Raw genomic sequence first — 17,723 nt, forward strand, 5'->3', positions numbered from 1 at the left:
CGTTGAAATTGAATTGTGTTTGACAAAGGCAAAGCCTAAAAAGCGGTTGACATTGTTTCCGGCCACTGTTTGTATGCGCATCGACAAGAGAAAGTTTGTGAAATTGCTTGATTTAATTAAATAAGAGTATTTACTTGAGGTAAAAACTCGTGTCCAGCACAGTGCCCGCACGGACTTTGGTCCCGCACGAATCATTTGAGACCGGTACAGGCATACCGGAAAGTTAGATGAAACTCTGCAGCAACCAGAACCCAGTTGCCGGGAAAAAAACTTTCTTCATCGAAAGTCCGCACCATGGAAAGAGCATTAACTCTTGAAGACCGTTTTAAGTTTTTGTCCGAGAAACATGAACATCTCTTTGCATCGTTGGAAGAGAAGAGTGAGGAAGAACAAAGTTGCTATTCTACAACCACACAACAACTTCAGCACAAAATGTCCATCCTGTTGGAGCGTTTGCGTGAAAGCAAAACAGTTTCACCATTCAATTTCTGGAACTTTGCAATACCTTCCGCTACTTTGTCAAAGGAACAATGTGGATGTTTGTTGTATGTTTAGCTATTTTCTTAATTTTTACGCACTGCACCGCCGCATGTTGCTCTAATTTCATTTCGTCTAATTTCGTCCTGGCGTCACGGCACGGATTTGGTTTGCTGTCCGCACTGCCGCAACGGACGTTGAAATTTTTACGTTTAATGCAGACCATTCCGGACCTACCTTTAGCACAAATATCTCCCCAGTGGCCTTGTTGATGTCGAAGTTGCTGTCGGAGGGATTTTCGATGTCAATACCGGGCCCGGTCAGGAAGTAGATGATGTTGTTCGGCCGTTCGACGTCGGCATCCGAGGCGGTGACCTGAGTGAAAACGAAACGGTTTGCAAAAACAGATTGAGTGAGTACAAAAAAGGAATGCCAGGGGGATGGGTGAAAAACAAAGATGAACGGTAAAGGCAAACAAACGCAAGAACCATGTCTCCGAAAATAACCGATTTCGCAGGAAACAACGAAGATTGGCACAACGAATATGAACGGTGTTCGCTTTGCGATGGGCTTTCGGGGTTCCCTGTCAAGCGCAAGTCGGATTGCAGCAAAGGACGAAATATGAATTCTTCGTTCCGATGATTGGCATGACCATTTCTCGTTCGATTGCTGGGACAGACACGAGCATCAACGCACACACACCTGGCCGTCCGTACCCGCTTCGTAGCCCTAGCTAATTCAATTCCATCGTCTGTCAGTTGGAAAATTAGTTTTTCATTTATTACTGCAAATTGCATTGCTCGATATGCCTGCATGGCAAGGACGAAAGACATTTCCTGGGAGGTTTGGTGGGTGTGTTAAAAACATTCCAGGAACGTTCGGTTAATCGGTTTGACACGAAGGAACGTCTAGCAGAAGACTAAAGCGAACACTAAACTCAGGTATTGTGAGATGTTTGGGTTCTGGAGCAAGCCCTACCCCCAGTCTAGGGCTCTGCATGAATTTTGCTCCAGTTATTACGATTGAGTCGTTATGATTACAGTCAGCTGAGTTGTGCTGGCATTTGTGATTGATTGTTGTTTATTTTATTGCCAGCTAGAATTACCTCGGAAGAGTCAGCTCTGAGCGAAAGAGGGCACTAGAATATCTTCATGATTGATCGTTACGAAAAGCTTCCAACGTTCCTTGCAACTAATCGGTGCTAATGTTTACACCGGTTAAGGGATAGAAGGGATGAGTGGTTCGATATTAATTTACTACTCGTGGCGTTGGTGCAGATGGAATTTATTCCAACAATAAATGGACTGTCCGGGATGAATATGAGGAATAGGTCAGCTGTGAATAATATTATCGTTTCGATAAACGAAAGCCTTCGTTCCCCTGATTCGCTTCGTTCACGGTAATCACAATTGTTCTCCACTCTGGGTGGGATTCGATGCACTCGTGATAAAACGGCACGTACAAAACGTAACATCCATTAGCAGATTTGATGCGGTACATCAAGAGTGCAACGATTGCAAGTCGTCGTTACACACTATCGAGAAACGCTTACCATTTTCCAGATGCATCGTGATCCGCCGAAGGTGGATATCTACGTGGTCTATTTGCTGGTAAAACAAACCTCATGTTTACCGATGCAATTACACCATGCCACGGGGGCTAAAGAGATCTAGAGACACATGGTGCACGTGGGCAGGAACGGTTGAAGATGGAAACTGATCGGCGAAACCGGCGAACGGGCGGTGCTGGCACTTAAAAGCAAAGTTCCATTACATTGTGCGCTGGTTGGTTCGCGTGCTCATGCGGCTTTTGAATTTCATCAGCACATTAGTGCACCACCGACGTGAGCTGCAAGAGACTTTGCCTCTACAGGAATGGTGCAAACTTTTCTCACCAAGGTTTCGCAGTTAATGCAATGTAGCAAATACGAGAACTTGCGAGATGAAGAAGGAGAAAAAAATGAACAGAACCAAAAAAGGACTCTGCAGGAAGTGCACTAATCGTTCCTTTTTATGGCGTTCCTTTTCTTGTTTGATTTCTTTTGCTACATTCAGCGACAAGGATGTTCAATGTCGTCGTGCTGAGTGGAACAGTTTCGCCCGTGTGTGTGTTTAAAACACACCGAACAATGTGCCGAGGTTTGGTATGAACAGTTGGAATACAATAGCATGGAAAATTGGCATCGAGTAAATAGAAAAGAGTCACCAAAGAACGGGGAATGGTTGTCACACGCAACCGTACGAAAGCTGCAGCAGGAGAGAATAGAAAACGTGAACCTGTGCGACACAAGAAGTTCGCTGTTTTGCCGGTGGTTATGTAAATTTTAATGAAATTTCATTCCGCCTGATAGCTGCATAAGTTTTCCACCCTTTGCCAGGCAACCAGGCCGGTTTCCGACCACGACCATGTGCCTTTCCGGAAGCTATTTTCGTTCGTTCGTTCGTTTCTTCAGCTCTCCGCATTAGTGCTTGTAGTTCTGGTTGTACACATGGCTGTGCATTGCCGTCGGTGCAGCAAGACGAAAGAATGGTCAAATTTATGCAAATAGCTACGAACGTCGTTCCCACTCGTGGCAGGCAGGCAAACGGTTGGATTTCACGTCTTCGCAAACACATCTGTGTCAAGGACGCCACGAGAATCGCCGTGCGGTGGAGGTCACGCAAAATTTCCACTTTACCCAAAAAAGAGCGCTCCGGCCAACATACTGCCACCCGGAAGGAGTGTGTTACGGATGTGTATTTATATTCATTAAAAAGTTTACTTCTCGCATTTTACGCTTATTCGAGCTCGGGGTAGGCAACTTGTGGCTGGCGACACACCAGCACCGTCGGCAACGGAGCATTATCGCCACGGTTGGTAAAACAAATGGCAAAGCTCATCACGTCGGTTAGTGATGCGTTAATTTCGGGGTGATATCTCATAATTAGGCAAACGATCCGGACCGTTCTCATCGGCGCCCGGATGTGGCCCGGATGTGCAAAGCGCCCGCGTAGCATTAAATAGCGATCTGTTTTCGAAATCGCTCTGCTGACTCACTTGCCGGGGTTGGGTGGAGTTTTGCAGGTGGCGCTTTAAATTGTGACAGCTGTACCATCAATCATCACCACGGATCCGAGATCAGAACCGCGTACGGAGCACCTTTTAGATGTATGGTGAATTCCAACGAAATCTCTCGGATACAATCTGCTCGAAAGTCAGTTAAACAACAACGCTTCACACATCGCTCCCGGATGGTTTATCGCAGCTGGGTGGGTATGACAAACTAAGCTTGCCACTTGCACCGATGTGCATACGAACATGACAGAGTGTGATGCAACACAGGCGTAGAATTCTTCTCGAGTGGTGCTAGACTTAAGTTTAACAGGATGCGTCTTGCAGTCCTTTGCAGCACCAGATGGCATCCGGTGGCATACGAACATACCGACGGACAGCGAACCCACGAATAACGATCGTTTGCCGTTCGATAGCGGGGAAAGAAGCATTTTTCAGGATAGATATTTCGTAATGACATCTTTACCCCGTCATAAGCTTGTTAATATTTATCCTTCGCCTCGTTAGGACGGGCTTGAGGTCCTGTTGACGTAAGTAGGAAATCGTTGGCAGTACGTGCCATTCGATCACTGACTTTACCGCCATCGGTACCCGTTGCAGTCCTGATGGGTGGCGTTCAGATCGACCAGACGCTGGATGCAGGGAAATTTGCTTTTCCAGAGGCTTTGGTTGAGCGTACGATGACGTTATTATCGTCGTTATCGTTTTCCCCTGATGGGAATGGTTGTTGTACGGCGTATTGGATACACCCAAGTCACGTTGCAAATGCTGCTAGCAAACAGCCAACCCCCCCCCCCCTTCCCCCCCTTTTCCAATCATGAGGAAGAAGCAAAAGAACGTAAGGCATGAGATCACGTGTGGCACTGAAGCCGCTGTTCGGTAAATAAGATTATGCTTCGATTCGCTGAAAGTGCTTTCGCTTTTGTGTGAAGACGAGGGTTGCTAAATATGACGTCTTGCAGGCATAAGAATAGTTGCTTGTTTGTACGCTCATTCGATACCGAGGTCTGTGTCTAACGAGGTTGTTTGGAGAAGGAAATGAGAGGGAGCCCGCTCGAAGACACCAATTGGATTTTAATTAATTGAACATAGCTTTTTATTTAAATATCTTAATTACTCGAGAGATGCAGAGGTGGTCAAGTGGTGAGGTGACAGTGGTGCTGATCTTCATACGGCAGGACCTGGAGTTCAAATTGTATCCGAACCTTTCCGCCGTATTGAGGACTGACTATCCAATTACGTGGTATCAACAAGTCTAATAAACCATTTAATGGCCGACGTTATGCTAGTAGAAGGTCGTTAAGAAAGATTAACTCGAATCATAAACCACATTTGAAAACATTGAAAGCTGAAAGCTTGTTTAAATAAATTAACTCCAAAAGTAATTCAAACAATTAGTACAAAAGCAGAAAGCTGTTTAAATCACATTCTTTAGGTGGGAGAAAATTGACCACGACGACCATATTTATAAACAAAATACTTTCTCTTTAAATTCATTCTAGTTGCCTTAAATATGAAAATCAAACACACTAAATTCTGTTTGTTTCAAACCAACCACATACCGCAAGCCAACCTTTCCGACAAGGGCTGCTAAAGGCTAAAAGCATGTTTGTTTCCATCAACATCAGCATCCTCATCAGCATCATCATCGCCACTACGCTGCACCACCACTGTCCATGGCCGGTAAGCTTGTGACCGTTCGACAAACTATCTCATAAATTAAATAAATGTTTTTCAAAGACATTCTACCCCGGGGCTGGTGCGTGCAGCAGTGACCGTGTAATGGAATGTGTGAGGCTTATACGGGGCACAGAGCAGACAAGGAACGGAGGGCGAGCCAGAGGTCAAGATAAGCTGGCTTAGCTTAGTCGGACGTACGGTTGGATGTGTGCCGGAGTCATAAAGCAGTCCTGTTTTACGAGTAGTACCAACCAGAAGAGCAGTGTAACGGTCAGAGCCATAATTGAACGTTCGAAAGCAATAAAATTGATAAGTGTCTTCTATCGTACGGTGGTCATTTATTTCACTTCTACCACGAGGAAAGTGCTGCCAAAAGCCGAACTCTCTCTCTCACACACACACATACACATTTATACATGCACAAATAGACACGTATGGATGCGTGTGCAGTTTGGAGGGGAGGGTACGTCAACAAAACCTTTAGGAAGCTAATGAAAAATACAATTTATCTTCTAGTTGCCCATCGATGAGAGCCAGAAGAGTTTGGTGGTTCTGGTGGGAAAGGGCTAGTTACAACTACTACCACCAATGGTAACGTCAGCTATCTAACAAGGACACTATGCCACGTACGCATCGTACTGAGCTTCAACGGTCATCCTTCGCCTCCCAGGGCACATTTTAAAAGGCAGAAGTCTTTAGATGGGTACCGGCAAGGGAACACATTTCGGGAGACCACTTTTCTTTGATCAGCGCACGTCATCTAGAACGCTCTTTATCTCTGCAGCAACGAAAGGCGTACCGAGATCTATCGGTATTTAGTGTAACATCCTTTTCAATTCTAGCACCATCTTGTACGGTTCAAGGATATGAAAACTTGGAACAAGGTTTTCCTCGTTTTTTTTCTTTCTAGCACTCGTAAAAGCTTACTCGTGCCGTACGTGTAAGCATCCCCGTTTTGGAAGCTTCAAGTGACTGGTCGATCGCGCTCTTGGCATGCTTTGTGCGCGCTGCAAACGCTGCTCCAGCGAAAGCTAGTATGGTTCAGCAACTCGACGGTTTGTTTCTGAAATTGAATAGAATGGTTCGGAGGTCGGACTCCTTTGTGTAAACGGAAAACGAACCAATAGTGGTTGGGGAAACCCATTCGAGTGTACCCATTCCCTTTCCCCATCCAATCTGAGTTAGTTTTCGCGGTCAAAAGTCAAACGGATAAGATGGAGTACCAGGTGCAGGTGGTGGTGTAGTCGTCATCATCGATGTCGCGTTACGCCTTTCTGTAGTTTTCGCACCCGTTCCTACACCAGCCACAACCGGTTTCGGGGCAATCGAAACAAATGGAGAACGCCAAAAATGGACCATAATAGGGCTAATATAAGTTACGCTTCGCTTTACGGTGGTCTTAAGTGTCGCCGTGTAACGTTACGAAGCGTCCTATGTTCACGGCATCTTGGTGTGTGAGCTAAAACAGCTTGTTTGGGAAGGAGAAGAATTTGGTTCAAAAGAAGCTTGAGCTTTACGATCGAATCGACATGTTTGCAGTTCATGTGTTGCGATCTGCAAATGGATGCCCGGTTTCCTGGGTGCGCGGATACAGTTGCAACATTTTACGGCCACGTAACTGCACGGACGTGATTTTCGAAGCAATGCCGGTAGGGTTCATGCTGTTTTGTTCCCCTTTTTTATGGAACAATTTGTTTTCTTGGGATTCGTTCTTTATTTCCAGTTTTCTTGGGGCAACAAGACCCTTCTGACTACGACATGACACAAGGAGCGTGAGAAGCGAGTTTTCTCCCCCTAACGCTCATATGTTGTTTGAAATTGTTATTGCCGTTCCATAGGCTGTTTGATAAGTGAACTGAAGGTTCGTGTGGGGTGGGTCCATGCTTTGGCCTATAAAACGACACATTCGTGAAGTCTCATTCGATGGAAGTTGAGTTGCTCCCCAGTCCCGCAATGTATGCTGCTTTACGCGGCTGGGGAAAATGAAATCCAAGTGAGGCCGGCATATGTGAGGCACGCTGGAGCGGTGGTACATTTGTCGTAAAAGAGTGGAATTGTTTTACGTTTTCACGCCATCCACACCGCTGCCACACGTGGTCGAAATCCAATGATCTAACACACGACGTAACTATTTTCGGTGCGAGTGTTACGAGACCGGGTGGGCAAGCGGTCTATAATGAAACTCACAGCGAGTGTCGTACGGTACATGACCTAGGCCAACGGTACCACCGGATGGCACTTTCTCGATGACAGTGCTGGTAAATAGTGCACGAGAAAGTTTCGAATCTAACTTTAACGACCGTAAGTCGCCGGGAGTGCATGTGTGTTTTACGGAATTTTGCAACTCGCCGTCGACACTGCATGCCAGCAAGACAAACTTTACGACACTGTTCGGTGCGGAGCTTTGTTTTGTGGGAATGGGATGGGAATGCTGGCGGAATGGGTAACAGTAAGTTAACATTAGTGAAGCTAAACAGTCTTCGTCACTTGACTTTTGCAAACATTTTCCATTACGTGTGAGTGTGTGTGTGTGTGTGTCGGGGCTCCTTGAGCGTATGGGTTGGTGAAGAAGAATGTCGGCAGTGTTTCGGGTGTTTGATTGTGCTTTGAAAATACTTCATGCTGTTGATTAATGACCTGATGCTAGAATCGAAAAGCTCGTGCTGCGAACAGTTGAAGTTGATGGGGATCTTTGATCAAACGAGAATTATTAAATTCACTACATTATCTTGAAAACGGAGCGTGGAGTTTGAATAGACAGGTAATCGGAATTTAGTGTTTGAGTTTCGAGGAGAGTAAATCTTCTTCGACGAAGGAGATCGAGAGCTAAAATACATTCTGCAAGCTGTTCGTGTAGACTCTTCAACCAAGCAAGTTGTTTATTTATATCAGTTGGAATTATACTTTTATTTGCACAACCCATCCGTGCTGGGAAAAATGTGTCAATGCACAATGTTTCCTGCTCCGTGCTGTCTCGAAATAGTCGTGCTTTGCTTGTAATATTTTCTACGCAAACAATGCTATCGTACTTTTGGGTTTGGCTTGTGATTTGTGTACACACAAACAAAACAAAAAATGCAAGACACGACCGAACAATAAACGGGGCAGCAAATGGCATAAATGCTGGGAAAACCGCTCACAAAAGGAGATGCTGTTCAAGAAAAACACACAAACAAATGATGGATCCTGTTGCATTGCATAGCCGCTCCGGTGCACATCCCCGGCAGGCAACCGTACCTACGGCCGTGGCCGTGTTCTGCGATTGGATTGCAACTGCAGTTACAGTTGGCAAGATATGCAACTGTGTTCACCCGGTATGTTTACAATTTTCGCCCAACTGTTGTCAGATAGAAGTATCGTACATTTTCCGAGGAAATTTCATACGATGTAGCGTGTTGTTTGTTTGGCGTTTGTTGTTTCTATTGAAATATTCGCTGCCGAGTTGTTTCGCTGTGTGTGTGTGTGTGTGTGTGTGTGTGTTTTTCCTCCTTCATTGCTGCTGTCTTATTACTTGCCGAGTTCATACTTCAGGCGAAGGAGAGACTGCATTGCGCGCGAGACCAAATGTACCTTTCTATTACCATGCGTATTTTTCTACTGCTTGTACTATTTTGAAAGGGTAGAAGCGTGTTTCTCTGCGTGTGTGTTTGTGTGTGTGTGTCTGTATGTGTCATTTACGGACGATAACTCGGCCAAACAAAGCGTATAGTTTACTGAACTTGTAAGTACTACTGCACGAGGTGAAGTGATTTCCTGCACGCTTCTGCTCCACGGCAAGTGGTGGTGCACCAAATGCAGTTGAGACAGATAAATTGCATAAGAACCTGCAGACATGAAGAAAACAATCCGCATGTAACTGTATGTATTTTATTAAACTTTTGTATTCTTCCTACGAGGCGAGGCGTCCCCGAAGGTATTGGAACAAATAGAAGAATTCTGCATTGTTTAAATGGCTTAATGGTATGCTAGTGAGCATTTTGGGGACATGCTGGAGGGAAATGATACACGAAGTGGTAGTACAATGTTTTTTTTTACGATTGGTTACTTGCAGCTCAACATGTGCAGTTTGGTGCTGCTGACTGTATTATCAGAAGACAGCGACAGGCATTCCGTTGAGCTTGTTTCGGTAAACAAATGCCATTCACGTGTGCAATGTTCAAAAAATGGAACGAAGCAAAGGCAGAGATGTGATTATAATCTCCTCACAAAAAAAAAGGATGCTCGTTGCAAAGCAACGATTACTTCAATGGTAGGAAAAGATCACAAGCGGTCCGCAGCGCTTCATAAGTAAGTTAGAATGCAAAAAATTTTTGTTTTCAAACTACAACGAAATAAACTGCAAAATGATCGTAACACAATCAATATTTAACCCTTAATTTAGCAAAAACTTCGTTTTTGAAGTCATTTACAGCAGATTGATAAATTGTCACGACTGATCATCAAAATCAAACTGTGTTCAGCTCAAGTGCCATATTATCGGCGTATATTTATTGCTTAATGGAAACTTCACTCGCCGATGGCACATTAGCAAACCATCCGGTGCGCCTCGTTAATGGCGCGCCTGGATGGTCTGGTCATTAAATGCGATATCCTTATCGGGTGCCGTTCACCTTTACTCGAGTGACAATAACCATTACCGTCATCGGACAGGTACGAGTTATCTTAACTATCTGCTCACACTGCAGTTAAGATGCGATAGCAGGATAGGGAGGATTGTTCCAACCGACCTGCCTTTCAAATCGACTCCCTAGCACACCAGGGACGTGCGGTAGAGTATTGTTCAACCGTATACCCTTTCCAATGGGTAAGAAAACACGAAAGAAAAAAAAAAACCCCGGAAAACAGTCAAAATAAAAGCGTAACGAATCTTATCAAATTGCGCTTTTTTCTTCGACTGTAACCGAAACCGCCGGCATCTTGGAGGGCTAGTTGAGCTGGTGGTTCCAATTTTACTGAAATGGTCAGTAAAACCTCGGTTCTCGAACGAAGGGTAGTTTCGTGGAACTTCTCATCGTACTATCGGACACAAAACCGGACAGACGAAGGTTGGTCCGGGTTGTGGTCCCGTGAGCCGAATGTTTCTTTCATTAGCCATATCGGTAAATGAAAGAACCGGAAATTGTGTCACCGGTTTCGTACCGTAGTCAGCGTTCTGGCAAATGTTCGTTTGGGGTTTCGAAGCGAAGAGGCAAGCAACGAATAAAGGAGAACGTTGATTCGAATGGGGTTTTCCGGTGCCTGTTTCGTTCGAGTGAATACAGACAGGCCCTCCGGGGGGAGATGTCTGTGGTACCCGTTTCTCCGGACCGGAATACGACGTTAAGATTTTCAGTCAGCGCCCTTCAATGCTCAACGGTTTTGCCCTTGCGGTGCAGATTAATATCAACGCCCCAAATGACGTGCAAAGCGAACGTGACGGCGTCTGTCTGTTCTGTGGTTAAAGATAAAACATCAAGCAGGAACAGGTTCGGTGACCACCGGCCACAATCTTGTGCGAAAGAGGGATGTGCCCGGTCAGAAACATTGTCTTGCTACGGTCAAGCTAGGCCGCCGGCCAGTGTGCACGTAAAACTTTTCGAAAGTCTTACGCCTGCGGTTCTAAAAGGGAGGCACTGGGGGCGAACTTTTCGCCGAACACAGTTCTCCACACACCCACCGGAAAAGCCTGGGAATGGAAAGTTTTGTGCTGAGACAGCACGAACTTTGCACATCGGAATCGTGCATTTGAGGCTGGCTCTAAGCTTGCTTCTTTCTGTGGAAATTGCGTTGTATTCATGGTGATAGAAGAGGCTTTGAACATTCTTTCCCAACGGTTTTTTGGATTCATTGGTCGAAACCAGTGGGAGTGGGAATAAATTATTCATAATATGAAAGCGATGGATTTAGAGAAAGTATCGTACTCACAAATCATGTTACAAAAAGCAAACGAAAGCAAAACTTAAGGGAAATTAAATTTTTAATAGTTGGGTGAACTAGTTCTTCAGTGCGCCGAAGAACCAATTTATGTTGGATCGAAATGAACTTAACTGCGACGATTGAATAAATGAATATTTTTACGTAGACCTGAGTGAAATGTATCTGAAGCTATGGCTAAAAACGCATAAAGCCGTTAAAAAACTGTAGTAAATAGCTTCATCATATAACAAACACGACGAAAGCATCGTAAAACTATGATTTATGTGCATTTCTTTTTATTAACACGGCACGTATCTAATGCCCAGCCCAAGCACTATTTTTCTCCCGAATGATTTAGCAGCAACCGTTTTAAATTCCGACGCTAATCAAGCCACCAGCTTTACCCAACTTTCTATAATTGCTGTGGTTTTGTTAATAGTGGCGCCCAGGCTCTACTACCCGGCTTACGGTCGAAAGTTGGGAACGATTGAGCGTTATTTATGATGTGGAATACATTAAGCAAAGTGGCTACATAAAACTACTTGAAAACGTTAATCCCAGCCCAGCTTCCCCATGTGGGAAAAATTCCAAAAAACCCCATTTTGACTAAGCTTTTCGCTTGTCCTGCACGATGAAGCAAAACCCCTTGCATTCATGTGTTGGTCGCGGTCGACAAGGGAGCGCGGTAGCTTGTCCCATCCCAGTGGGAGTTCAATCGTTCGCCACGGCATGTGTGCGTGCATGTAGGAGGGTGTGTTTGGATCTGCCCTCGACCAGATAGGGAGATTTATACCGTCCAATGAATTATCGTCTTCTGTTGCATAAAAAGAAGAATGTGTGCACGAATTCTTCACACTTTTCCGGCCACCGTGCTGACGACTACTCGGTCAACGCAAAATAGCTAGCAGATGGAGGCGCACGTAGACTGGAAACCATTTGTAGTTTTGCTACCGGAGCTCTGGATTTAGAAAATGCAGAGAAGAGCAAAAAAAAAAAAAGTTTATCCTTCCAGTCCTACAGCAAACGTGTGGATGATGCTTGGAAAACCATGTTGTACGGTTTGCCATCTTTAGGCGGAAATCGTTTTCCATATTTATCGCCTAAGATGGCTTTTGCCCTGTCTGGTGCTTTATCTTACAAACAGGCAAGTTAATTAAAGCTTAAATAGAACGGAATCCTTTCGGAAAAAGGGCCACCGGGCACAATGCGATTCGGTATGTGGCAGCCCACGCCGGATGCATAAAATCCCCGGGAAACGTAGCGATTGCTGACGCTCAAACAGTTTCCTGCAAACTAAGGGGAAAGGCGTATCTGTTTTCGCGTTACTGATTGGTAGCCCAGCACCATCCCAGACTATTAGAGTGATGATGAGGATGATGACGATTGCATAAGCGTACAAATATTGATGTGGAAGGATCGATTGACTTCCGCCTGACCTGCTGCAGGTTACATGTGGGAGCGGGGCGAACTCGGAAGAGGAACTAGAGGTACCGGCGGATGTGCAAATTGCATCTGATTGTAATAGGAAATGAATGTCATTTTCAATGAATTGAAAGAGCATTATGAGCCAATCGCGGAGTACGAAATTCTGTGCCAGAATTCATGCGGGTGTGTAAAATCGATCCTAGTTGGGCGGAGGTGGGAAAAACTCATCCCCAGTGCTTAATCCCCAATATTGTGTGGTTGTAAATAAATCCATTACGGTAATTTCCCGGACTTTAATGTCAATTCATCTGTTGAATTAGTGTTCAGGGGGAAAGCGGGTGTACAAAGGATGGATAATCAGTACGAATTGCCAGTACGCTTAGGAATAGTTTTTTCGAGATAAGCAGCCTTCATTGTAGCCCTACCCAATGTCACTCTTAATGCAGCAGGTTTGGCACTTTTCACGATAGCTTTGTGATGGATGAATTAATCAACCTAACAGCATGGCAATTATTGATGGTTTTTCTTTAAATCTAATCCTTCTTTAAGCTAAAGTTTTTATTGCACGCAGTGCGCTGGGACTGTGTTTGACCTATTTGCAGCTGGATGTGAACTACCGGAGCGGACATTGCTATATCCTCATCAACTCATTTGCCACGTTCATATTTCATCCCAACCGAAACCGCAAAGTTAGCAACTTTTCTAGACGATGAAAGATAATTAACATTTATTAATTTAAAACTTTCCTATCGTATGACTCCGTGTGGTATGGTGCTTATTCCCACCGGAGGGAAGGCGAAAGTTCAAGGAATCCTTCCCCTTAAGCTAACGGCTCGATGTGTTCTTAAAGATTTAAGCACGCCCTGGCAAGTTTATTGAAACAAACATCAGAGGGAAAGATAGGGAGGGAGTGTAGAGGTGACAAAAAGAGAGCATGAAAACTAAAATATGCCACACGAAGTTGATGGCCATTTTCTGGTGTACCTTTGCTATGCTAGGATTTTCGGAAACCCAGAATAGCAGAATAGTCATGTGGTGCATGGAATTATTTCGAAATCGCATTGTTGAGCTACTTACAAAGATGATCACAAAACGTGAAGCCTACGATGTGCGCGTGTGGGATGCGGGCCGGGGATTTAAAAATTTGTGTTTTCCCTCATTTTCCTCGTGCTGCCTCATGTGGGACTACGGGGCTTCAACTGGAAAGCCATTTCGTGCGATTCGTGGAAACTTCACCCGGGAAGTGTTATTATGCCTCAGTGATTTGGGAATTTTCGGTTGACTTGGTCGGGGGTAAGGTTGTTTTTTTTTTCTTTATTTCTTCACCCTATATTTCTCGCTCGTACTCTGGCTCTATCTCCCACAGTTGGTGTTTCGTTTTCTGTTGTCCATTTGCTTGCGTCCGATGCTTTTCGAAGCCACTTTGCGGGTGTGGTTCTTAGCCTACGCTCGATGGTATTTGGTGCGCCCGGGGGCCGCATACAGTTTTTGCACTCTAACGAATTCCATTTGCCACCGCCGCAGAATCTCTCCCAGGACTCATCCGAGTTCGAGCCATTATTTTTAATGTTTATTATTCTTATACATATTTTACATTTATTGTTATTTTTCTCGATCTCTGCTTTGCGCTTTCGGTCAATGCGGAACGGGCTCACCGGCATCAGGAATGCGTAAGCATCCCCCATGACCGAATCCTAGACGGCAGGACGGTTGCTTCTTGGTGCCGCTTGTCTGCATATTCCTGGCCCAGCCACTGGTCACCCAGAGCATTCCGGGTGCGTCAAGGGTCAAAGTTTACGAGGCCCGGGGGCAATCGTTTGCAGCTTATCTGCGCACTGTTACGCATCCATTTGGTTGTCCGGTTCTGTGGTCGGGCAGCCTTCTCAATGGATTGTCGCTTTTAACTGAATTATTAATTGGGCAAACGGGTGCTGGGGTGTGAATTTTGTCTGTGAGTGTTTGTGTGGTTGTGCTACAATAGTCGATTGGAATGTAAAGCTCATTGATAACGAGGTTTGAAAAATCGTTCTGAATTCATAATTAGAATCCAACTACCACGGGCCATTACATCAGCAGTCGAAAGTTGCCTATGTTTCTAACTGCCTGAAATATTCGCTGTCCGTTCCGTTACATCGATATGCTATTCGGGATGGGAGTAAGTTATTGCGAAAATCGACCAACATCACTATCTAGTTGTAATGACTTTCCCAAATTATAGCCTACAGGCGTCAGGGGTTTTGGTGTGGCAGGCGACAATTAGATACACACAATATGACACCTTTTAGGTTGGTATGCTAGCCTCCCTATCGCCCGATATTGATCTGCAAAATTGAACTAATTTCAAGGGAATTCTCCCGAGCGTAGCAGAAAACGCTCTCAAAGTGGTTTGGTGCGATAAAAAAGGGTATCATGTTTGATTTGTTTCCTCCATCGTGCATCGATCGTGCTGTAAATAGTAAATCGTTTGCTCAGATTCGCTCTGACTGCTTTGGGCGCTTCAAGTCCTTGTAAAGCGAGCAAAAAAGCTTGCGTGTGCCCATTAGCTAACAAGCCCGGTATGAAATGGAATGATTCTGGTTGGATATGGTAAAACGGTCCGGATATGGTGTGTGATTCTTCAACCCATGCTTTGCCACTGTACTGTTCAACATTTGGTTATATTTTGCAATTCGGCTTAATCAGATCCTGTGACCCTCGTTAAAAATTTCTTAGAAGAGAAACCAGTACAGATCGTTGATTCCCATCGATCCCCGGGATGTATGCGGCCACTCACGTGAACTGAACCGGATGTGCGCAAAAGGAAATGAACGGGCAAAAGGTTGGTGCAAATGATCCATTTCTCTGACACCATACGGGAGTGGATGGATTTGTAGCGTGTATCATGTCTACCATTGTCCATGTGTCGAAGGTGCTGGACCGTTCCCAAACGCTTTGAATCGTGAGAAATTATGAGATAGTGGGCAGCTCGTGGGAAGTTGTGGAAGAAAACGGAGAGATAGAAGATTTGAGTCCCTTTTCGGGGTGTACTATCGAAACACGGCATCGAATCGAATGCCGAAATCCATCCCAACGGATCAACGGGTCGGGTAGGATACATGACCTGGCTTTGTTAAGGAAGGCTAGCTTTGTTCCCTTAAAATAAGTCGTTTCCTGCCGAAATAATCCCATCGCCCAGACGGTTTTCCTCATCCCGTTTGGCACAAATGGCCGACCGCTTGTTGGATTTATCCAACAACTCAACGACCCAGTCCCAGGTACTTACCCGCAGCACACGCTTCGGCAGACCTCGATCATCCTCCTCGGTGATTTGTGTGCGATATGACGATTTCTCAAACACTGGCGGATTGTCGTTTACATCTCGTACGTTGATCAGAACGGTGGTGTAGTTCTCCTTAAAATTATCCGATGCCGTCAACCGTAGCTCGTACTGCCGGCGGGAAACGAAACGTTCGGAAGAAGACAAAAAAGCATGTAGACATCATTCAAGCTTATTGCTGTTCTGTTCACCCACGGGACACGAGGGACCAGGATTAAAAATAGGGAACAGGCATAATCTGGAGGATATAACACGCGCGTGCCACCCAGTATCTTCTTACCTTTTTGATCTTCTCGTAATCCAACGCCTTGGCTACGTAGAGGGCGCCGGTGGTGTTGCGTATGGCAAACACGTTGCCTATGTTACCGCTCGAGATCTTGTATCGTACACCGGCCGCTGAAAAGGTAGAATGAGGAAGAAGAATATCGTTACCATTCCGGAAGTGTCTCTTTAATGTGCTTTAATTTTTCCCAACGCTCTCGACCGATTTAACTCAACCCGACAGGACCCAACGTCGAGGTGTTATAAATGTATGATAATTAGCTCTCGCCCCTTGGACTTGCTAGGGGAGATAATATCGAGAGGGAAATGTCTTCAACCCCTTTTTTCCAGCTGTGGTTGATTTGTACTGCTTGAAAACGCCATCCCCACATCCTGTGCGAGCTGTAGCGTTACAAAAAGGGTACGTGTTGAAAGGCTTCACCGCGTGCAATTTATCCACGCACGTGTAGTGGGAACTGTTTAATTGCACTACGGGATCGGCATTGTGCTGGCTTAACGCAGCACTCAAGCCGAACCTCCCGGCCTAGGTTCGGTGGGCTAGTTAGCGAGTTAATTTTAAAGTTGGTTTAGCAAAACAGTGGTAGGCAATTATTTGATATTCTGCACGAACCAACCCGGTTGGGAGCCTTGTTGTTTCCGGACTGGGAGCGAGATCTAAAATTATGCTAATTTCCAAAACCGCACCATGCTCGGAATTGGTTTGCAGCGAGAGCAAACCACAGCGAAGCTGCGTATTGTTTAAGTAGGTGATGGTTTCGTTTCAACGGCTAGGTTTAGATGTGTTTTAACTGGCTATGAAAGTGTAGCAACGGAGTTGATTTAGTTAAAACACACTCAATCACTACGCATCGAGCCCTCGGCATGGCAAACTGATTATTATTTTCACCAATTTCTAAAACCAACACAGCTGGTTGGGTGGAGAGAGTAGTGAAAGCGAAAAAACAAGACCACGAAATTGAGCATTTGAATTGTTCTTGGCTTGTGAGAAAATATCGCTCGTACGCAGTACGTTACTTCTCCCTGACGCGTTCCATCATGTGTCATGGCGGCATACATTTTTGATAGGAATTTGTGCGGCGACCCAAGTGACCATCGCTGTACCGCTGTGTTCGGCTTCGTATGCATCGTTTCCAAAATGCATGAGGCAACGGTAGCGGTAGTACACGCTGGTCATCCATTTTTCATGCAAAATATTGTACATCCCTGTTGAGCTTCCGTATCACGCCGTAAAGTGTACGCCGGTCGGTAGGCGTTCGCGTGTGCGGTTGGATTTATTATGTTTATTAACATAAATTTTCATAAATTACTGTTCCACGCTCGCCACTGTCGTACATTCGGACCGGTACAACCACGAAGCTGGCCTGCAATGTATTGTGCTTTGTGCAGAATTTTCGGGAGACTGTTCCAGCAGAAAAGGGGGCAAGAATCGTTTACGCAAGTGCAGGAAAACGCTGTAGCCTGTCGAAATGGAGGCGCCCAGTGGATTTTCACCACGAAGGGACCAAGGGTTTTCGGATTGGAAGCAGAAGTGATTGTAGCAATTGCTATCAGCACCAATGTAGAGAATGGGACACATTTTCTCAAAACACTCTGTTTT

The 17,723-nt window shown here is 45.2% G+C and overlaps 2 protein-coding genes across 5 annotated transcripts in view; one reads left to right on the forward strand and one right to left on the reverse strand.

Annotated features, from left to right (window-relative positions):
- Positions 1-17,723, forward strand: part of LOC126563720 (neural-cadherin) — a 678,265-nt gene that overhangs the window by 160,500 nt on the left and 500,042 nt on the right. The window lies entirely within an intron of this gene.
- LOC126563785 (neural-cadherin) overlaps positions 1-17,723 on the reverse strand; it is a 139,875-nt gene that overhangs the window by 5,267 nt on the left and 116,885 nt on the right. For all 4 annotated transcript variants that reach the window (XM_050220522.1, XM_050220521.1, XM_050220524.1 and 1 more), the window contains exons 3-5: positions 16,125-16,240; positions 15,791-15,955; positions 715-852 (exon numbers count right to left, since the gene is read on the reverse strand). In XM_050220522.1, the coding sequence (XP_050076479.1) occupies positions 715-852; positions 15,791-15,955; positions 16,125-16,240 (419 nt within the window). The remainder of the gene's footprint in view (positions 1-714; positions 853-15,790; positions 15,956-16,124; positions 16,241-17,723) is intronic.

Source organism: Anopheles maculipalpis, chromosome 3RL (assembly GCF_943734695.1).
Source record: "Anopheles maculipalpis chromosome 3RL, idAnoMacuDA_375_x, whole genome shotgun sequence".
Lineage (NCBI taxonomy): Eukaryota > Metazoa > Arthropoda > Insecta > Diptera > Culicidae > Anopheles > Anopheles maculipalpis.